General features: G+C 35.8%; 1 protein-coding gene across 1 annotated transcript in view; it reads left to right on the top strand.

Moving 5' to 3' along the window:
- Positions 1-22,703, top strand: part of LOC129757959 (uncharacterized) — a 53,487-nt gene extending 30,784 nt beyond the window's left edge. Inside the window, exons 2-5 of the mRNA XM_055755371.1 lie at positions 13,580-13,825; positions 14,037-14,228; positions 14,417-14,837; positions 22,310-22,703. Coding sequence (XP_055611346.1) covers positions 13,734-13,825; positions 14,037-14,228; positions 14,417-14,837; positions 22,310-22,492 — 888 coding nt within the window. The 5' untranslated portion in view covers positions 13,580-13,733 and the 3' untranslated portion in view covers positions 22,493-22,703. The remainder of the gene's footprint in view (positions 1-13,579; positions 13,826-14,036; positions 14,229-14,416; positions 14,838-22,309) is intronic.
- Positions 22,704-24,051: the final 1,348 nt, after the last annotated feature.

The following is a 24,051-nucleotide window of genomic DNA, read 5'->3' on the forward strand; positions in this document are numbered from 1 at the left end:
GAAAACCTCCTTTCTCCTTCCCCTCTTCCCGTTAAAGAGAGGGAGGAGTTCGGAACACACAAAAAAAATCTCGTACTCGAATATACTTCCATGATAAATTTGATTTTTTTTTGTTCAATTTACTCTCGGGTAACGCATTACACCCTCTGCCCCTTCTTATCCCCCCAGTGCACAGTGGTGCAGAACATCAATCTAGCTGTACGAAATTAATAGCGCCCAGGGATGAAGAGATAGATATTTGATGTCTTCAGCAACATTGTTCAGTTTTACAAGGAGCATATTCTAGTATCAAAATATTTGCCAAGGGGTCCACCGATAGCGAGATAAAAATGCTAACTTTTTTTGTTTTTCAAATTAGAGCTTTGATGTCTTCTACAAAGTTGTTTATCTGATCAAGTTTGTTGAATATGTTAACATAAGTTTGTTGAATATGTTAAAGTCCTATCACATCACCCTCAGGAGTTACAGTCAAAGTAAAAAAAATCTATTGAAAAAACAGTTTTTTGAACCTGACACGTTGTAGATTGGATAAAATGGTTTGCTGTCTTTGAAACAAAGTTGTAACAAGCCACGGTCTAAATTTGTCTCATACATTATGATGGGTTTAGAAGTTGCTGAAGCTCTATAGAAAGCATATAATTATGAGACCGAGTCTCCGAGGATGTTTTTAAAAAAGTTTTATTTTCACATTCCTCTTACTTATTCACTAATCACTATCACTAAACTAACTGCTAACTGCACTTCCTGCTGCTGAACCACTTACTGCTGCCGGGTCGGGAACCAAAGAGAACGAGCATGCCTTCGCTATCGGTATTTAAGTGATCATATTTGCTTACGGTGCAATTATGATCACCGCGTGGTTGCGCGTGGCTTGGGAGCGCCACGTTTATACATCCTGTCTCGGGTTCTGGGAGAGGGATGTATGTAACTCCTCCGGGGGGTGAAAAAGTGTCGTCCTCGACACTTAGCCGTCTGTTGATTTCTTGGTTTTTGCTGCTTCCCGTGGTTTATTCCTTATTTTGATAGTCACTCTTTTCTTAAAGATACAAAGAAAGGTTAGAGTTATCAAAATGATTATGCTAGTGGATATTCCACCGAAAGCTGTAAGCGAAAATTTTCGGAATCCAGAGTGTTCAAGTTTGATCAAGTCTAACTTCAGTCTATTCTGGATCGTCTCGTTGTAGATTAATGAGATGTTGTGATCCTGAATAGTATTCCACTTCATCGTAAGATTTGGAAAGGCTCCTTGTATTTCTTCGGTATTACTAACACGTTCTTCTGAAGAAAATTTCTGCCCGTCTATGGTAATGCTACAGTTAGAAATTTTAAGCATGAAATTGCCATGCAACTCACGATTATGTGGCCCACAATCTGTTTCTAATCTGGAGCCTCTTGCGTTATTGATCAGAATCTTGTTATTGTCGACTAATGAGATTCTTGTGGCATCCTCTAAAACAGATTTGCATTGTCCTTCTATTCCAAATATAATTGAATTAGTACAGCTATCTTTCAGGGGATTAAGAAAGACATCGCATTGAATCAATTTTTCTGGGTATTCGGTTTGAAATAGTTGTTCTTTGTATTTCACTATGTGATTTGGAATGTTGGTAATTACATGATTGTTTACTGTTAATGGGATGAGTTGGATTATGTCACAGTCTCCTTTGATTTTAGGGACTTCGAGTATGTATAGCATTGTATCGTGTTTTGATGCTATTTTTGGCTTAGCATAATTTAGAGCTTCCTCGGGAAATTTCGTTTCGATACCTTGTTCGTTGAGAATTGCTTCGATTGAGAGGATTTCTTGGAGAGATAGTAGCTTACTGTTTGGCAGTTCAATTTTTGTCTTCAGGATTGTGTTTTCTAGTTGCTCTAGAATCTGATTCGTCGTGTCCATGTATAGGAGGAGGGTTACAGCATCCATTTCTTCCATTATTAATTTGTTTTCCATGGATTCATGTTCCAATAGCTTGTTGATTGTCCCTGTTATTTCCGAAATTCGGGAATCGATGAGAGAATTGATCCTGACTTGCTGGTTGTTCTGTTCTATGAGTTCGTTCATAGTTTTGTTGATGATGTCCAAATCGTGTGCATCCGGGGTTCCGGCTATCCATTTCCAGGCGGTTCCAATCTGGTCCCATCGTTTGCTTCTTCTTGGTTTCAGCGGTTTCAACAGGTGTAAGTTATTTACTAGCTGTCTGCTTTTCTGAATAACTAAACTTGTTATCGGATGGTTTGTATCTAGTTTCCTTGATATTTTTACAAAATTGTATACGTTTGATTCCAAATTGGTTATGTTAATCGGATGTATAATTTTGACAATCCCTGATTGGATTTTACAATTTCCGGTTTTTAACAAAAGCATCGGGTCGTTTGATAGGTTTCTAATTCCTAAATAGTTACATTTTGTTGACCCGGTGATTGAAGAGACAAATAGTAGGATCGCAAGTGATTTCATCTGAAAAATAAAAGATATTAGAAAAGGTTGGCTATTCTTTTATAATCTAGAAAACATGATTTTCATGTCATGTAAGTCTTTTTATGTTTTTCTTGTGCCTTTTAACGCGCCTATTATTTTTGAACGTTTTATCTGTAATTTCTTGAGCGTTTGTCGGTTTTGCCCTTGGATTTATTTTTTTTCTAATGTAAGAAATGACGAATACTTCTTTGCCTTCCTCTACGATTGGTGGTTCAATTCTGTTCTTATTCTGTTTATCTTGTTTGTTTTTAGCTTTTTCTAAATTAATTTTTATTTTATTGAAAATTTGAGTAGATTCTTCGTTAATTTGTTGATGGTTTTGAATATTATTTTGTCTAAAAATGACCTCGTTAGGCGAGTATTGTGTCGCTGAATGTATTGAATTGTTGTAAAGTGCTGTAGCTAATAGAACCATTGATGTTATGTTCAAGTGTTGGTGCTTGTGTTTATTAGTGTTTATGATCTCGATCATTGTCGAATGTGTTTTTTCTACTTGTCCATTCGATTCTGAACACGATGCATATTTGAGGTCAACGTTTAAATTGTCGAGATAGTTTTTCAAGTGAATTGAACAAAATGTAGTTTCGTGATCAGTTATGATTTGTCTTGGGGTTCCGAAAGTCATAAAATATTGTGCTAAAGCATTTTTGACGTCTGTTAAATTTTTAGTATCCATAGGGATCAATTGCGCATGCTTTGAAAATGCGTCAACTAAAGACAAAAAATTTTGTTTGTTAATTTGGAAAATATCCATGTGAACTCTTTCAAAAGGTCTGTCTGTCGTGGGTCTTGATGAAATTTTTATGTTGTAAGGTTTACGTTCATATTTATGCATATTGCAAATCTTACACATTTTTGTAACCATTTTAATTTTTTCAATCATTTTGGGCCAAAAATAACTTCTTCTAATTTGACTTTCTACTTCTGTGACTCCTCTGTGGGCTCTGTCATGTTCTTTGCTCACAATGGCGTCTTGACGGGCGTCCGAGTTAACGTCTTCTACCAAGTTTTGAGTCATTACAAAGTGTCCGTGTTCATTAAAGTGTTCCTTGTATACATCTTGGATAAGTTGGGTAATATTTTCTGGTGCTAATATAGCCGTTTGCTTGTAATCATGAAATTTCTTTATGGAGTCACGTATTATGTCGTGATTAAATTCTTTTCTAGCTATAGTCACTCTTCGAAATTTTGGAAAGGGGTTTAAAATTAAGTCGCTCGTAAAGCTTGCTTTTTTAAATATGATTTGGTTTCTATAAAAGTTTATTGGTCTTTCTGTGAAATGAATAAAGTGATCGTCGGAAGTTTGCGCTGAATGAATCGTTTCAGTGTCATCGTCATCTTCGTCATTGTCGTCTAAAATGTTATCCGTTGCTGCAGAAAGAACATTGTTAGATTGTGATGGATTTTCTTCTGGTTGGCCATCATCGGTTTGATTGTGTTCCTCTTCTGGTGGGTTGCTGGTTGATGCCTCTCCTTGACTCGACCAATTTTCTGAAAATGTATCTTGGGAGACTTCTGAAATTGGAGAATTTGTGTTATTAAAGTTTAACTCGACTTCATTTTCTATTTTTCTACTCAACGCATCTGCGACAACGTTGGTTTTACCCGGTTTGTAAATAGGGGTGTAGTCATAGCTTTCTAGTTCCATCCTCCATTTTAGGATTTTCTGATTTTTATTGCAATTTTTGATAAATTGAAGGGGTTTGTGATCTGTTAGTAACGTAAATTTGTTACCAAAAAGATATGGTTTGAACTTATTGACCGCCCAAATGATAGCCAGTGCCTCTTTTTCAATTGTGCTATAATTTGTTTCGCATTTATTGAAGGTTCTGCTAGCAAATGCTATGGGTCTTTCCACTTTATTTTGTATTTGGGATAGGACCGCTCCTAACGCATAATTACTTGCGTCTGTGGTAAGAATAAAGGGAAGTTTAAAATCTGGATATGCTATTATTTGATCTGATGAAATTATCATTTTCAATTTAGAAAATGCTGCTTTATATTCACTGTCTTCCAAGTTAACCTTTTGATCTTTTTTCAAATACTTTGTCATTGCCTTAGTTATTTTGGAATAGTCTTTTATAAAACGCCTATAATATCCGGTGAGACCTAGAAATTGTTTAATTTCTTTAGTATTTTTAGGCAATGGCCAGTTAAGAATTTTATTTATTTTGTCTGGGTTAGGTTTTATTCCATTACTTGAAATTATGTGCCCTAAAAATTCAGTTTCTCTCTTCATGAATTCACATTTATCAAGTTGAATTTTAAGATTAAACTCATCCAGTCTTTTCAACACGTTGGACATACTTTTGACATGATCTTGCAGATCTTTGCCGGTTATAATTATGTCATCCATGTATACAAAACATGCGGTTCCGATCAGATTGCTTAGAATGTTATTCATAGTTCTCTGAAAGGTTGCTGGTGCATTCCGCAATCCAAAGGGCATACGTGCGAACATAAAGTGTCCTAAGCTTGTTGAAAAAGCGGTTTTTGCTTTATCTTCCGGATCCATTTTGATTTGATGAAATCCGGATTTTAGATCCAGAGTTGTAAAGTAAACTGATTTTCCGAGACTATCAAGTATGTCTTCAATTTGCGGAATTGGAAACTTGTCACTAATAGTTTTATCGTTTAGTTTACGATAATCTATTACGACTCTTATTTTTCTTTTACCAGAAGCGTCTGGTTTTTTAGGAACAACCCAGATCGGAGCTGAATATGGACTCTGAGAATGTTCAATAATTCCGTTATCTAATAACTCTTTTATTTGTTCTTCAACGTCTTTTTTAAATGCGTGTGGATATCTATACGATTTTGTGTACACGGGTTCTTCATTGGTTGTCACAATTTTGTGTTTAACTGAAGATGTAGCTGTCAATTTCTCATTAGGTTTGAGTAAGACACCTTGATTTTTTAATATTGTGTCAAATAATTTTTCTTTCTCTAGATGTGAGAGGTGATCTGTTCTAATTATGCTTTCTAGAATTGTTTGATTAATTACAGACCCTTGTTTTAATGGGATTGGTGTAATTGTTTCAAAGTTATTTACCTTGAGGTTAACTCGGTCTTTGATAACTGGTTTTTCAGGTTTTGTTGAAAGAACCTTTATTGTAGTTTTATTCCTGTTCGAGTTGTACACGCCGGGTTGAACTACATAATTTTGGTAAAATTTCTGAAAACGTGGGACAAACCAGTCTCCATCTACGTTAGTCTCTAGTTCAATAGTGTGACTATATAATTTTTTTGCTGGGTAATATTTTTTGTAAGGAATTTTTGTGTCATTAATTATAACACATTCATTTTGATAATTAACTATTGCTTTGTTTTTGGCTAAAAATTCGGATCCAATAATTCCATCAAAAAAATTATGAAATTTTAGTTCATAATATGTTTGGGGTGGGATATTCTTTCCGAGCAGATTTATTCTGCCTTTTTTGTTGATATTATGGGTGCCTGTTATGTTCTTTATTTGCACATTGTCTGTTTGTGCTATATCTGAAATGAAACCAGGACGTAATACGTTTTTATTAGCCCCAGTGTCTATGAGTAACTTTAAATTTGCTTTTGTTTCGAGATATGGGAGGTAATTCAGGTTATCATGTTTGTTGTCTGGACGAAGCAAAAATTTAGGTCTAAATCGTCTATTTCATCATCCATTTCTTCGTTTTTAATTTCGTTGTTATTTATGGTTCGGTTGAGCGTTAATCTGCTTTTGACTGAGCCTATCTCCATTGGTTGGGGATTATTGTAGGTATTTTTCTGTTCATGAGATTTTTTCTTATCATTGGTGTCATTCACTGGATATTTGAAATTTTTCTTTTGGAATGGGGGTTGTTGTGCAATACTTTCTCTGCTTTTAAATTTGCAGACGAAAGCGTAAGCTTCCTCGATGTTCTCCGGTTTTGCGGCCTGCACATACCCAAAATAGGGCTCTTTAAGGCCAGAAATGAATGCAGCAAGGATGTCCTCGTCAATAAATGAGCTTATTGCATCCCAATTTTGTTTATATATAGTTTTTTGTTTGGCTAAACTTTTTATGTTTTGCCCAATTTCGGTAATTATTTGGTAATATTTATGAAGGGACATGTTATCCTTCATTTTCGTTTGCCATAGTTGGCTTTTGTAAAAGGTCAGCTCCTGCTTGTCGCCTAATGCGTTCCTGAGGACTTCGCTTGTTTCTTCGAAGGTTCGCGGGTTGCCCGCCAGACAAATGATGTCCCGTGCTTTCCCTTCGATTTTATTTATGACGGCTGTCACATAAATTTCATACTGGCATGTTGTGACCAGCGGTTTGAAAACGTTAAGTGTTCTCTCAGCGTTATCCAGCCAAGCTGGAAGTTGCTTCCTGTTTCCGTCATATTTAGGAATTGATTTGATAGGGTCTGGTATAGCAAATAAATTTTCTAATCTCCCTGTTGGTTCATTAACTGAATTTGGATTATTGTTTGCTAGTGCGTTTATTGCCAACTGTTGTTGGTCTTGGGTTGAATGTATTTGACTGACCATAGTGGTTAGATGCGTGATTTGCGCCACGAGGTCTTCCATTTTTATTTGTTCTAATTTCAGTGCTCCTAAATCGGGGGGATTTTCAATAGGAACGTGTGAAAACTCAGCAGATTCTTCCGAAGTTTCTGAATCCGAAATATCACTAAAGATAATTTCCGAACTGAATAATTGTCTTGCCTTTTTCAAAGCGCTTAGCTTTTTTTCTTTTGGCATTAATTTATTTGTTGAAACCCCTTTAGTTTGCTCAGTCAGTATGAACGAGCAGAGGGAATCTTATTTCAGTCTCCTTTTATAAACACTTGGCGTGAACTAGCAGCGCGAGCTTTTTGCTTAGTCCGCCTTATGCGCGTTTCAAATGGTGACTATGTAGTTAATTTTAACTTTTTGTAGAGATCTGCCTATCTGGTAGTACAGATCAATACCAACAAAATTTTAGCAATTTTCTTAATTTCAGGGCCTATCTGGTAGTACTCTGGGAAAAAATAAAACGCTAGCACTTTGTTTTAACTGGGAGCACACAGAATGTGTCGCCTCACTCCCTGTCGCGAAAGCTGTCTATCTGGTAGTGCAGTTTCCGGACGCAAAAAGATAAGCGATTAGCTTAGTTTTCGAGCCTATCTGGTAGTACTCGAGTGAAAAGAGGCCTATCTGGTAGTGCCAAATTTCACTAAGATAAACACTAATCTTTTTGATTTGAGGTGAAAAGTAATAAAAAAATATCACTTACCTCGGTTTGCTGTCGTGACGGTAGGTTGCTGTAGTGGTCCTGACGGGGGGATCCTCAACTCGAAACGATGACAGGTCATCCGCGTTGTTCCGATGCTTTATTCGCGAGATCACTTTTTTAAGTCGGTTATTAATCGACTTTTATCCACTTTTTTATCATCAGAATTCACTAAAGCTGCTTCCGTCGGCTGCGCCAATTATGAGACCGAGTCTCCGAGGATGTTTTTAAAAAAGTTTTATTTTCACATTCCTCTTACTTATTCACTAATCACTATCACTAAACTAACTGCTAACTGCACTTCCTGCTGCTGAACCACTTACTGCTGCCGGGTCGGGAACCAAAGAGAACGAGCATGCCTTCGCTATCGGTATTTAAGTGATCATATTTGCTTACGGTGCAATTATGATCACCGCGTGGTTGCGCGTGGCTTGGGAGCGCCACGTTTATACATCCTGTCTCGGGTTCTGGGAGAGGGATGTATGTAACTATATAGTGCATTTTATTGGCAATTTTGGAAGGCTCGTCCATCGAAAAGTCCATCATAATGTATGAGACAAATGTAGACCGTGGCTTGTTACAACTTTGTTTCAAAGACAGCGAACCATTTTATCCAATCTACAACGTGTCAGGTTCAAAAAACTGTTTTTTCAATAGATTTTTTTTACTTTGACTGTAACTCCTGAGGGTGATGTGATAGGACTTTGACATATTGAACAAACTTATGTATTTTGATCAGATAAACAACTTTGTAGAAGACATCAAAGCTCTAATTTGAAAAACAAAAAAAGTTAGCATTTTTATCTCGCTATCGGTGGACCCCTCGGCAAATATTTTGATACTAGAATATGCTCCTTGTAAAACTGAACAATGTTGCTGAAGACATCAAATGTCTATCTCTTTATCCCTGGGCGCTATTAATTTCGTACAGCTAGATTGATGTTCTGCACCACTGTGCAGTGGTAACAGATGGGTCTCAAACATCGTAGGAAATTGACTCGTAGCCTTATACCTTCCTATGTGAAATTTGGATTCATTTGGATGATTACCTACCTACCTAAGGGTCCGGCGCCGATTGACCGACGCATAGGGCTGAGATAATAGATCTCCACTGCTGGCGATCCAGAGCCAGCGTCTTGACTTGCTGCCAGCCAAGGTTCTCGTCAACTGTGCGGATTTCAGCGGCTAGACTTCGCCGCCACGAGCTTATGGGCCTGCCTCTTCTTCGATGCCCATCTGGATTCCAGTCAAGCGCCTCTCTGCAAATCTCGTTTTCATCTCTTCGCAGCTGGTGCCCAATCCATCTCCACTTACGTTCCCGAATCTCGATTTCTAGCGCCTTTTGATGACACCGGCGATGAAGTTCAACGTTTGAGATCCAGTTGTCAGGCCACCAAGCGCGGATGATGTTCCGCAGGCAGCGATTCACGAAAACTTGCAGTTTTCGCGTCGTCACCGCATATGTGCACCAAGTTTCACACCCGTACAGCAATACGGATTTGACGTTTGAGTTGAAGATTCGGATCTTAGTTCGGATTTGGATGATTGGTTTTCGAATAATGCATTATATTGTATGGAAGACCTCCCCCCTTTGTATCACTCAATCGAAGAGGGTTGAGTCCCATATAATCATAGAAACCTTTCTCGTACCCAAATAACCACCCATACCAAATTTGGGTCCATTTGCATGATCGGTTCTCGAGTTATGCAAACATTTGTCTTTTGTTTGGGAGACTCCCTCCTCCCTTCCTGTTAAGGGGAGGGGTCTCAAATCATAATAGGAACCTTTCCCGGCCTCCTATTCTCCCACCTGCCAAGTTTTACGTAAATCGGTTCATTAGTTTCCGAGTCTATAGGAAGCAGACAGACACACAAAAATCCATTTTTTTTATATAGGGGAGAGTGGGGATACTTGATCCCCTTATCTTATTTTCACCATATCTTTTTGGAAAAATTTAGCAACTCGCCGTCTTTGACATTTTCTGATAGCTTGTAACTTCAAGTTTCTATGCTCCAAAAATTAGAACGATACTTGAACCTGTTGATGAACTAGAAGCATTTTCGTGGGAGTAAAAAAATTGCGATTTTTTCTGAAGTTAGGGGAGACTTGATCCCCTATTGAAGGAGACTTGATCTTTTATTCAGGAAGACCGAATCCTTGTATAAAAATCAAACAAAACCCCAAGATAGAATGTTAATTGACTATTTTGGTCAGGTTTGTTCTCATTTCACAATTTATAGCAGACATAAGAAGAAAATTCTATAACTTTGTCTCAACGCTAATAACATTGCATACTTAAAGGCGCTATTTTTTTTATAACTAAGAGAAAATTATTTTTTTTAGCTCTTTTCTTCAGACAATTGTTTGAAAAATATTAGTTTTTGGATAAATATTAGTAATTTCGTAATCAGCAATCATAACGATCAATTTAGAAGAAGTGCCGTTTTTTAAGGGGGATCAATTGTACCCAACTCTAGGGGATCAATTGTATCCATAATCAATATTTTAGAAAACTTTTTCTGAAAAAAGTTGAGAGTTTTCCATTGCTTTGAAAATATGGCATTATGAAGTTCATTTTACGCTCGAACAATTGACACATTGGAACAAGTATTTTTTCATGATTTTCCCATGCAAGGAACATTTTAAAGTGATAAAAAAAGATCTTCAAGTTACATTTTGTGAAATTTTTCAAACAAAGTACAATTACTCAAACAATTATTTTGTTAAAAAATTGTAAACTACAAGCATTGTTATTTTGCTCATTTTGGCACATTTTTCTAGAACATTTGATCTTTGTAAGACATTCCAGTTTCGAGATATAGCTAAGGAATCAAGTATCCCCAGGGATCAAGTATCCTCATTCTACCCTACATATGCAGTGAATCCCGGATTATGTCTACCCCCGATTTTGTCACCTTTTTCGACCCAATTTGTCACTTATTGCATTTAATGTTAATTTACTCAGATTCCTTCTCAGATTGCTCCTCCTGACATACGGCTTTCTGACGATTTCCTCAAACTATCCGAGTCTTTTTTTTTGCAAGTGTTTTGATTTTCAAGTAGGTATTTATTAAGAAGAATTTGATCAATTATATAAAAAATATCCTATATTGTGGTTTTAATTAAGGATTAAACCGTGAATAGCTCTTCACACGATGACACAAACAACATGCTTTGTTCAGCAAAGTTTAAGTGCACAAAAATTCGCATCTTTTGATGGCATTGGTATCAAAAATATTTTACGCTAAATACACATTTTGGTCAGTTGAATACAAAATTTTTGGACCATCAAATTTTTTTTCCTTAAAAATAGCTTGCTTATCATTAATTTTGGTACGAAATTGGTTCAGTTTTAATTTTTTACGTGTAGTATTTAATCCAAACAAAATTAAAAACTATAAAATATACAAATTTTGTTGAAATTTTTGAACCCAGAATTTATTTGAAATAAAATATTTTGAAAGTGGATTCGCCCTTGCGGAACCTGTATCTAAACTTGATTTTTTTAGTCGGCCCCATACAAAAGTTTGTTTTTCACATCCTAATCTACCATTTGGAGGGTGAGCCCTCAGATTTCCAGAATTTATGCAATTTTGGACACCCTAATGTACACGTTATAAAATTATGTATTTCAGCAGGTGGAGGTTTTGAGGAAATATGGTTTTAATAAAAGATGGAGTATACGGTTCCACGTTCAAGATACTGATGAACGAGAATTTATTTCGTGTTTTTAAATAGGGTATCTAGTTCCCTTTTTCCGTTCGCTTTCGCTCTCTCAATCGATGCAAGCTTAAAGCAAAGATACCGTCACTTCAAGATAAAGAAGTGGGCTTTGCCGCGAACATTAATTCTTCTATACGGACTTTCGATGTTCGCAACGCCACCTTAAGAGTTGGGGCAACAAGATTCATGCATCTAGCCATGGTAACCAATGTGTGTCTTGGAAAAACAAATCTGCTTTAAAAGTATATCTGTTGGAAGTGAGTACTTCAGAGCCATCTACAATGCTTTAAATGGTAAAAATATATTTTGGTTGACCTTTTGGACGAATTATTATCCATATTGCCATCCGGAAAAAAATGATTTGAATTTGAATTAAACTCTGCTTTTCTAATTTTACTCTGTTCGAGGAGAAAATCATCTATTGAATACTTAATTGGGAATCTTTTTGTTCATTAAAACAAGTATGTTGAAATTGATACCAACAGTGCGAATACGAACAACGGTTGCTTTGATAATTTTGTATGTTATTTGACGTTGAAGTTGTTGAATACTCAAACCATTGACCCCCATGGAGGGTGTACAAGCTATTTTAGTCGCCTGTTATGATACCCCTTCTCAGAAGGGAGCAGCACTGAGCGTATAGAAAGATTTTTCGATAAGTTACATGGGTCTGCTTAAAGGTTCATATTGTTCATTTTTAAGGTTAAATACAACAGTGAATAAAACTCTTAAAATCTGGAAACATAACCAAACAAAGTTTGAAAAATAGAAAATCGGTTGGCATTACAAACTTTACATCGACCATTTTTTCTCTTTTACTCCTTTGGCTCTGAGGGCCGTAATTGAGCTTCCTTCAGAGCAATTTCCCTAATACGCCGAAGAGAAATCCCGAAACACACTACTGAAGTGCATTTTTTCCTTCTCTTCTACCACAGTAGGCAAACAAACAGCACGAAATGATATTGCTTCTTCTTCTTCCTTTTCTTGTTGGGAAAGAGCCAAGCCTACTGAGTTGCTTTAGCGCTGTTCCCCTACACTTAATGTGATGATTTTTTTCTCTTGCTCTCACCCCGGCGAAGCGTTCTCTGCTCTTTGATTGGGCGTCTTATCAGAGCAGGGCAAGTGTTTCAGAGCAAAAAGTTCACTAAGTTGCATTTTTCAAGCCGCTCGGGGAGAAATAGACAACCATGCTGGGGATCATTCATTCTTCTTAATAATACCGGTCCAATCAGAGTGTTTTAAAAAATATAGCAACCGAATTTTCTGATATTTCGATGAAAAAGAGACTTAACGCATTTGTTATCAACTAAGTAAGAGCACATAAAACAACACCCTACACTAAGCTTGCCAGATTGCCCGGTTTTATCCGGGTTTGCCCGGATATTTGATGCAAAATTTTAATAAAGTCCGGTCCGGCCCGGTTGCCCGGATATCGTGAAAAAAGTCCGGGTTTTGCCCGGATTTTTTCACAATTTTCACTAAGACACAAAAAAAATCTAAGTTTTTGAGTAAGTTTCAACAAAATCGATTAACGGTTTGGAAATTTTCAACGATTGTTTCAGATAATTTCGCTGATTTACTTTTATAAACCTTTAAATATTTAAGTGTTCCAAAAAGATTTTAGAAGTCTGCAATTACATTGATAAAATATTAATTTCAATTTTTTTTTGCCTTTTTTCTTTGCTTTTATGTATAATAACACCCAAATTTTGCCCGGTTTTTGCCCGGTTTTTGGATTTGAAAAATTGAAATCCATGCCTGGATTTTGCCAGGTTTTTTTGAAAAAATGCCCGGAATTGCTAGGCCCGGATGGGAGTGGAAAAAATTCTGGCAACCTTACCCTACACTGTATTAAATGACACAGTAATGATGTTTTCTGATGAATTTGAACAGAATTATCAAAAAAGAGTAGGTACTTTTTACAAATTACCCGATTTTGTAACTCTCCCCAATTTGTCACCCTAAAATGCATCATGGGGGTGACATAATCAGGGGTTGTTGTTATGTCTTCATTGCCTCATGGAAACCAAACAATGATATTTATGTTTCCATTGTATAAAATATTTAAATGTTGAGTTTCTTTGATGAGGACTTTTTCAACATATTTAATTTTGCATCTTAATTTTCTTTCCAATCTTCACAGGCAGCATCAAACAACAATCCGATGAACAATGATCATCTGGAGACGAACGAGCATTAAACTTTTGTGATAGACAGTGGCGTAAGCCATCTGATCCCGTGACTTCTTCCTGAATCTGTAACTAACGTGAACCAGTAAGCCAATCGAGTGTGCCAAAATGACTACCCTATCACACCCCTACAAAGACTGTCCGGAACTGAAAGAAATTCCTACCGAGCACATAAAGGATGTAAACGCTCTTTACGAATGGTAGGTACCGATTCCGAAAGCACTAGGCTCTGGTGCAACGGCTTTGGGGGACAATTTATGTGGAAAACACAATCCCAATATGCTGCCTGCCTAATGGGAAATTAATTGATAATGAGTTTTAATATCTATCACTAGTATTTTGCTGTTCGCAGAACCAGAGCAAAAAGTGGATTCTATTTTAAAGTTCATTCGTTTTCCCGTTCCATTGCAGGATCAAGCAGCAGCCCCGGTTTCCGGCTTTCACGAAAAACCATGCCCACCTTTTCCTGCATGCATGCATTTGGGATACAGAGTTTGCCAAAAAAGCACTGCATAAATACGCACACCTACATGCGACGGCCCCGGATATTTTCGATAATCGGGATATATTTTCATCTGGAGTACAGTTGGTGATGAACATGACGTAATAACCGCCAATATATAAACAAAATGTAAAGGTACACTAGGGTGTGACTATTTGTTTTAGAGCTCAAATGATACAATTTTTAATCACGCACACTAAAAGTTCTTATAAGATTTCCAAAGCGGAAAATAGACACACCCTAGCGAGAGTGCGCTTAGACTAATTTCTGTCTTCCTTGCACGTTTCAGCCACATGGTTTCCCTGCCGAAATTAACATCGGAAGGTTATCGATTATTGTCCTACCGACTGTCTGACTTCGACCCGTCCCGTATGAACTTTGCCGAGGCCGTGAAGGCGTTCTGTATGTTCAACGATGTGCAGATCAGCAAAGACGGTCCCATCGAGGGCTACATCGTAATCTTCGACATGAAGGGCGTCCGGTTGGGCCATTTGGCACGGGTGCAGTTTGGACCGCTCCGGGTTTTTATGAGCTACATACAGGATGCACATCCCGTTCGGCTGAAGAAGATCTACATCGTACACACGGCCTCGTTCATCAATCAGGTGATGGCCCTGATGAAACCTTTGATTAAGTCCGAATTGCTGGGATTGCTCCATTTTACCTCCTCCGGTCCGAGTGACGTGCTGGATGTTGAACTGTTACCGAAGGTAAGTCCAAATAATTCAAAAAAAAAAAAAAATCTTGTTGCATTCAATTGGTTTGATCTTAAGAACATGTTCAGAACAATCTTTGATCAATGGTATTTCTTAACTCTACTTTTTCTATCAAATCTTACACCTTAAATTTAAAAAAATAAGTTGAACAAAAACGTCAATAGTTTGACGACGGCTGCCGGCTGGTGCGATTAGACAGCAGCAACATTCAAAAATCTTTTCCTGAAAATGACAGTAAAAAAGCACTGAAAAAGTCATATCAATCATACTTTTAAACTTTGCTTCACCGTCAAACGGGGCATCATGCAACATCGGGGTTAGAAGCAACATTTGTATATAATGTAATCAAATTATCTTTGAATGACTACAAAATGGTGATGACATAAAGGGTGATACGGTGAAAATTTGGTCAATATCAACTTGACGTATTTCTTTCAATTTTGCATTTAAAAAATCTGAACATTCCTCATTTTGAAGGTGTGTGTGTGTGTAGAATGTTGCTCCTATTTTGATTTTGGAATTCACTCTTCAGTTGTCAAAATGCCGTCCAAGGAAGAAGAGCAGCGTATCAAAATTTTGCTCGCGCATCGCGAAAATCCGAGCTACTCGCACGCAAAGCTGGCAAAATCGCTAAAAGTTGCCATATTAACCGTTACAAATGTAATTAAAGGGTTTGGGGAACGTTTGTCGACAAATTCATTCCGAAATGCTCTACACTTGTTTCCGAGTACAGCCGAAGCCAAGTGCCGAGCAAAACCAGTGCCCCAATAGCAACACTACTGTGTGAGCAGGAGAAATCCCGAAACACACAACTGAAGTGCATTTTTTTCCTTCTCTTCCTACCACAGTAGGCAAACAAACAGCACGAAACGATATTGCTTCTTCTTCTTCCTTTTCTTGTTGGGAAAGAACCAAGCCTACTGAATTGCTTTAGCGCTGCTCCCCTACACTTAATGTGATGATTTTTTTCTCTTGCTCTCACCCTGGCGAAGCGTTCTCTGCTCTTTGATTATGTGTACGCCCGGCGTCTTAACAGAGCAGGGCAAGTGTTTCAGAACGAAAAGTTCACTGAGTTGCATTTTTCAAGCCGCTCGGGGAGAAATGGACAACCATGTTTACAACCGTGCATCGAGCCAAAAAACGATCCGGACTATCGACTTACAAGAAGGTAAAGTGACTCCAAATCGCGATGATAAACAAAATACGACGGCCAAAGCGCGATCCCGGAGGCTGTACACGACGATGCTGACGAAGTTTGACTGCGTGGTAATGGACGACGAAACGTACGTCAAAGCCGACTACAAGCAGCTTCCGGGACAGGTGTTTTATACGGCAAAAGGAAGGGGAAAGGTAGCAGATATTTTCAAGCACATGAAAGTGTCAAAGTTTGCGAAGAAATATTTGGTTTGGCAAGCCATCTGTACCTGTGACTTGAAAAGCAGCATTTTTATAGCTTCCAGGACTGTCAACCAAGAAATTTACATGAAAGAGTGTTTGAATAAACGTCTGCTGCCTTTCCTGAAGAAACACGGTTGCTCCGTACTGTTTTGGCCGGATTTGGCATCTTGCCATCACGGTAAATAGGCCATAGAGTGGTTCGCCGCCAACAACGTGCAGGTGGTTCCCAAGGATAGGAACCCTCCCAACACGCCAGAGCTCCGCCCAATTGAGAAATACTGGGCTAGTGTCAAGCGGAACCTAAAGCAGACCAAAAAAACTGCTAAGGACGAGCAGCAGTTCAAGGCAAACTGACTTTCTGCGGCGAAGAAGGTGGACAAGGTGGCTGTACAAAATCTGATGGCAGAGGTTAAGCGTAAGGCCTGGCAATTTGGATTTGGAAAAGCGGAAGCCTAACTGAATATTTTGCCTGAATTTTATACTAATTAAACTTGAAAAATAAATTTAATTTGATTTTTGAAAATAAACGATTTTACCGATTTACATGCGTTTTCCCTTGACCAAATTTTGACCGTATCATCGTTTTACTTCTCACTTCTTAAGCTAGGGTTCTAACGTTTTTTATTTTCAGGGAAAATTTAAAAAAAACGAGCATTACAAATTTTAACATTTTTCAATGTCGTAAAAAACTTTACCCAGTATGACGAATTGGCTTAATGATATCACCTCCAAACTTTTAAATGGTTTAATCATCTTATACCAACACTATTTCTGTAATAATTTTTTTTGAACAAAAAAAAATTTATTAAATAAATATTTTTATAATTTAGTTACCTGACTGGGGTAAGATGCTACAAAATGTAAATCAAAGAGACACCTTTTAAATCTCGTTTCCATATGCTGGGACATGATTGTTTTGCATCACCCGTTTGTCAACATGAAAATTTCATTCATACAAACAAACATTTATTTTTATTATCTCAGCTAGTAGAATTTTTTGTAGTATTTTTTTACGCCTAAATGTATGCAACATTGTAAAAAATAGTCTCAACAGAATTAAAAATTACTGCATTTGGTGTCTAAATTTTCATTAGATTTTTCATTGTAAGAAAATTTTGTTGCAAGTTACCCCTTTTTCTAAGTATAGCGAAAATTGTATGTTTTAGGAACATTAAAAATAACTGAAAAAACCAATGTTTTTTTCTGACTATACGTCAATTTGATGTCCCACCAAACTTAAAACTTTTGATCCATAGGAGGTATGAAAGGTTGAAAAATGTTGCATGTTGCCCCAGTTGGCGGTACCTCAAATTATCACACACGACTCAATTCAAAACGAAAAATTGTCAAATTTTATTCCAACGCTGAACGGCACGGAAATCTTATAGGAATCAAAGAAAAATAAAACTGACTAACTGACGCTGGCGCCAAGTATACCTTGCATTGATAATGAATTTTCTTTGAAAAGCAAACTCTTTTTCATGTTTTTTCTAGCGGTAGGGGTTAGGGGTTAGGGTTAAGGGCAACAGCGGGGTTAGATGCAACATTTATATAACACCAAACTGAATCAATTTATAATTGATTGTGTTGCAATAAAGTTATCTTTTAATGGTAACAAAATGACGATTACATAATTTCTCGCATCTTAACCTAGTTTTTTTTAAGTTTTTATTTTTATCTAAAATTTGAAAAATCGAGCAATAAAAGTACAAATTTTAACATTTTTTATGGCGTTAAAAATGTTTACCCAGTATGACGGATTGGCTTGATAATATTACCTAAAAACTTTTTACTGGTTTCCTCATGCTATACCAACACTGTTGGTGTAAAAAAATCTTCGAACAATCACTCTTTTTTTAATATAAATATTTTTATTATTCAGTTAGGTGTCTGGGGTAATATGCAACAAAATGCAAATCAAAGAAACGCCTTTTAAATCTCGTTTCCATGTGCTGGCATATGATTGTTCTGTATCACTCGTTTGAAAACATTGTAATTTTTTTTTCATCCAAACATGTATTTTTATGATTTTAGCTTGTAGAATTTTTCTTAGTATTATTTAACCTTTAAATGTATGCAGCATCCTTATTTTCAGAAAAAAAATGTGAAAATTAGTTTTAACAGATAAAAAAATTACTGCAATCGGTGATTTTATGCGCAATGGTCTTTGAGGCATCGCAAATATATTTAAAACTATAAATTTCCATACGTGTTAATAAAATTTTTCATTTAAAACAAAGTTTGTTGCATTACTGAAGCAATCAATAATTTTTCTAACTACGTCAATTTGATGCCCTATCATCCTTAAAAATTTTGATGCAAACGGGGTAGGATTAACTGTGAACACAAGTTTTTTAGAAGCTATTGAAGTTGAAAATTGTTGCATGTAGCCAAATATATTAATAAAACCAATGTACCTCACTCTTCAAAAAACAAGGCGGCATATCAAGCACGCCGTCATGTGGATAAAGTCCTAACTACCATGTATAAACAATGACGATCTGAACTACTTCTGGCGAATTTCTGACTTGTAGGTGGCGCTATTGCCACTTGGTGGTAGTGATTATGGTACTATCAGTGACTTTAGTAGGAACTTTCGTCAGTAGGTGGTGCTGACATGGGTGTCCTTGATGAGATGTATGGAGAAGGCTGACAGTGAGGTAAATATATTTGTTTTGATATATTTGATGTTGCCCATGTTGACAGTATCTCTACATTTTTCCAATTGTGTACCAACAATTTTTTTCATGACATTTTTTTCATCCAAATAAAATTTCTTCAATCATATTGTTCAAATAAACAGAAAGTGAGGGCACTTGATTCCTGAGGTGATTTCCCTCACAAAGATAAAATCTTCTAGAACAGAGGTCGGCAACCTCTGAGTAGAAAGAGCCAAAAATAAAAAATTAAAAAAATTGGAGATTGGAAGAGCCACATTATTGGTTTCGTGACAAAACTGAATCAATAATAATCAACACAATCTTTAAAGTCTCAAAAAGCTGTTTTCTGTTTTGAATTATGTACTTATGAAGTTATGAATAATTATAATAAGTAGAACAAAATAAGTTGGAGGATGTGTGTCATGTGTGAGAAACAATTTATAACACTGTTGAAAGTGACAAAATCTGACATTACCTCAATCGTAACAAAACATATAAATGTTTCAGAAATCAGGGGTTAAATCAGATTAAATTTAAGTATTCGATGAATTTGGTCTTGGGCATCTCTTGGGCATTTTTGGAAAAAATTAACTATTTCGTAAATTTAATGGAAAGTTTAGTAAAAAAAAATGATGATCAGTACGTTCAAAGTTTTTAACTGGCATGATAAATCAGTATTGAAATATTTTTCTTGATTAAGATTTCAGATTAAAGTTGGAAAGGTTGAACTGCAAAAATTTTAACATAATAAGCCTTAAAAAAAAATATTATTGATTCTGAGACATAAAATGAATATTCGTCCCTGAAACTTTGCGCAGAATTTTGGCCTGTGCTTGAAATAGCTTTCAAGTTGGTTTTTTCGATGTCCTTTTTTCAAAAATTTCGAGTATCAAGGAAAATAACCACAAGAAAAATTTACCAGATTAGCTCAATCATGATGTTTTGTTCCAATAAATATTTTTATTTAAACATCTTTGTTTGTCTTACATTGATATTTTTAAACATCTGGTCAAAATCTAATGTAAATATGTAGATAGGTACTTTAATTTGAAAAAACCGAGTCAAATAATTCATACCTAGCAGTTGAATTCGTGATCCAGTGTTTCTAATCTAATTCGAGAATTCAGTTATAAAAATCTGTTTTCGGTGCAGTTATGAAATTTCGGATTGTACCATTTTTAAAATCATCTAAAAATCTGAACAAACGTAGTTCAAGCAATCTGCTTGTACAATCGATACACTTTTTTCTTCTCATATTTGGAAATATCTGTCCTAAAATAACAAAATGCGCAGAAATTGGAGTTCCGCTGAATAATTCAATTCAACCACGACAGAAAAGCAAAACAACTATTTTGTTAGCTTGCAAAATAAAAATATTTTTTTAAGTTATGCAACATTGACCAACAGATTTTTCCATCATTTTCAAATGTTTCTACCATGAAAAAAATTATAGCTAAATATAGGGGAGAATGGGGAAACTTGATCCCCTTTTCTTATTTTTATCATATATTTTTGGGAAAATTTAGCAACTCGCCGTCTTTTGCCTTTTATGAACGTGTGTAATTTTAGGTACACATGCTCCAAAAGTTAGAACGATACATGAGCTCGTAGATGAACTAGAAGTATTTTCGTGAGACTTAAAAAATTGTGATATTTTTTTAGTTACAGGAGACTTGATACTTTACTAAAGGAGACTTGATCCTTAATTCAGGGTGCCCTGACCATGGGCAAAAATCCTAGCAAAATCCGAAGATAAAAGGTACGTCTTTGCAATGTTAGTTCTCATTTCACAGTTTGTAAGTATCAGACAAAGAAAATTCTATAAGTTTGTCTCCTACCTTAGCGTCATTGCATACCTTAAGGCGCAAATTTCTAGTTTTTAGATCAATATAGTATTTTTAGTCCTTTTTAACAGATAGTTACTGCATAAACATAAGCTATTGGACAGATATTATTTATTTTATGATAACAAATGATCACGATCCATTTTGGAAAACTTCTTCTTTTAAGAAATGGAGAGTTTACTATTGCTTTAAAAATATGGCATTATGAAGTTGCTATTGTACTCTAACGATTGACATATTGGAATTAATATTTTTATTTTTATTTTTTTATGTGAGAAACATTTTTAAGTGTTAAAAAAAGATCTTCAAATCACATTTTGTAAAAATCTTTAAAAAAAAGTTCAATAACTCAAAAAATTTTTTTTTATATTTTTTGGGCTAACAGCATTGTTGTTTTGTTCTATCTGGCACATTTTTCTAGAACATTTGATGTTTGTTAGACATTCCTGTTTCGAGAAAAAGCGAAGGAATCAAATATCCCTAAGGAAAAATTACCCCTTAGAATTAACTATCCCTATTCACCCCTACATATTCGAATATGTCAAGCGTTAGAAAATGATTCGAAGTTCATAAGCACATGTTTTTAAAGAAATGGTTAACTACTAATATTCTTTTTTTTTTTGTTTTGATTATAGTCGTTTTACCATCTTTATGGCATTCGCGACTTTATCAAAGTTGCAGTTGGCGGATCGTTATTGAAAAACTATCCGGTACAACTGTGTTCGATGTTTACTCTTGGGCTCGAACTCGCGCACATCGGCTCAGGAGACAACAGACTTGCCAACTGAGCTATATCACAAGCCCATTACTAATATTCTCTAAATTTTATTCACATTTGTTACTCATAGGTTAGATTGATCCCTAGAGTTCAAAATGACATACTATTCTTCTAAATGAATTGTGATCTTTGCTTGGCACGATTTGTTGAACAATAATTAGTTTCATTTTTCCGAGTTAAAAAAGTTTCCTTGTTGTTTTTCCCCGTTTGTAAAATAGGGAAATTGGATAGAAATTTGAAACCAAAACGAAACTTGAATATTTTCTAATTCATACAAAACGTTTTGGTTAAGGCTTAGGTCATCTGGATTTTTTTGTTAAGAATACTTCTATTTCATATACGGAATCGCGCATATTTTTATTTAAGAGCATAGTAACTTGCAGTTACATGGCGTCAGGAACAGTGAAAGGCCGTAATATGCTAAGCTTTTACAAAACGATATAATGAACACAAAAATTGAGTTCAAGTCACCCCAAATTCTATGTCTGACGGTCTGTGGCTGATTCTGTTCTATCGTTATTCCTGCAAAACTACATAAATGTTGATGCCACCTTTTATTAAGAATTTAATTTGCCTAAGCATATAATAATGTGCAAAACAATCTGTGAAATATTGCTGGAATAATTCGCTACTTGATTTCAACAATTAAAAATTGAGCATAGCTCGTTATTATGTTTATTCGAGGAGTTAATTTATTATTTATTACATTCATTTATGACATTCAAAATCAATCTTACCAAATAAACATAATATCTGCATATGAACCATTTTTTTGTTATTTCACAGGATTATGGTGGCCCGCTGGGTGAACTCGCAACGATGCACGCCGAACAGAGGAAGGAAATCGAAACGCAATACCGCGACTGGTTGATCGATTCGGCAGCTCTCAAGGAAGCTCCCAAGGAGAAATCGGCATCGGGATCCATCAAACCGCCGATCAGATCATTCCGAGGGCTGGAAATCGACTAAATTTCGAACTTTGTTTCCAGCTACATCATCTTCAACTCCGCCATCAAGCGTCTGCGGGAAATCCCGAATAGGACTACCATTTGATATTAGTCGACGCGCATTCAGCAGCATATTGGAATATTTGGTTGAGGAACATATTCTGTAACTATTTTAAATTATTAGATACACAGAATGTCGATATGTTATAAATTTACATTTTAAATCTTTTAAATTTCTATTTGTCATCAATTTCATTACTGAGAAAATCCTATTTCGATTTAAATGAAAAGTTGTGTGGCTCCATGTTGGTTGAACTGCAGGCAGATGAAATTGCAAAGCAAAAGTTTTGCTTATTCGGACATGATCTAGGCTTTCCTTAAAGTGCTCAAAAGTTAGGAAATTCTGTCATTTCGTCGTTTTTCTAAAAACAATATTTTTATATGCAATGGCTAAAAACTAGCTCATAAAATCAATCGACACTTTCTCTAAACCGGAGGTGAACCATTTAAACGTTTAAAAGGCATATTGAACTTGATTATTCACTTAGTCCATTTATTCTAATTCCGAAAATAAAACATAGAATGACTATTTTTAAATGGATTAGAAAAAAATGACATTTTAAAATTTGGTAGTATTTTAGATATGGGGATTTTTTTTTATTATTTGGCAATTTGCGCCGGGGGTCTTCAGATCTTCCGCAAAATTGAAAATGGGTTAATTTTTATGACTATATTGAAAACACATGTTTTTTCAGATTTTCAAAATTTATATTTTTTGAGTTAGATACGTTTAGATTTTTCAGTAAATAAAATAACACCATATTTCAAAGCTTCATAACTCTTGTATTTTTCAATGGAAATCACAAAATTGCTCATCAAGCCGCCACCGCACGCCTCCACCCACCGCCTCCACCCATCGCCACCAGTCATCCATTTATTAACATTGTTTCTCATATCAAAATGAAAGTGAAAGTTGTAAAAAAAAAACATTGTAACAATACCTTTAAAAAAATAAATTGAAACATCGAATAAAGAAGTGATGAGGAGGTTTTAAGCCTTTGGGAGAAGTGGCTTGAAGAATGCTACACTCCCAGGGGCTTTTCCTGATTACACAAAAAAAAAAAAAAATTATAAATAAGCATAACATGATGTCTAACAGTACCGTCTGCATTACCAAATATTCTGCGAATAATACCATTGTATAGTCCAATTTATGATGCAACTTTCATCTCAAGTCACCAAAGTAGGCCAATCACTCCTTCAAGAATTAAGAAAGAAATTATGAAAATAAATCTCTTTTTTGCATCGAAAACAAACAATGGTCGAACAACTGCACTCACATATACAGGTAGCGCGCGCTTCTTACATCATGTAAACTAAAATACTTATCATACTGCAACTGCACTCACACATACAGGTAGCGCGTTATTTTAGACATCATTTTATGCTTATTTACATTTTTTTATGTTAAAGGTCATTACTTATTTTTTTAAATATTTTTTTAAAAGCTCATAAAAATCTCCATGCGTTTTGATATGCTATTTTGTGATTTCCCTTGAAAAATAACATAGTTATGTAGTT

The sequence above is a fragment of the Uranotaenia lowii genome, chromosome 3 (assembly GCF_029784155.1).
Source record: "Uranotaenia lowii strain MFRU-FL chromosome 3, ASM2978415v1, whole genome shotgun sequence".
Taxonomy (NCBI): Eukaryota; Metazoa; Arthropoda; class Insecta; order Diptera; family Culicidae; genus Uranotaenia; species Uranotaenia lowii.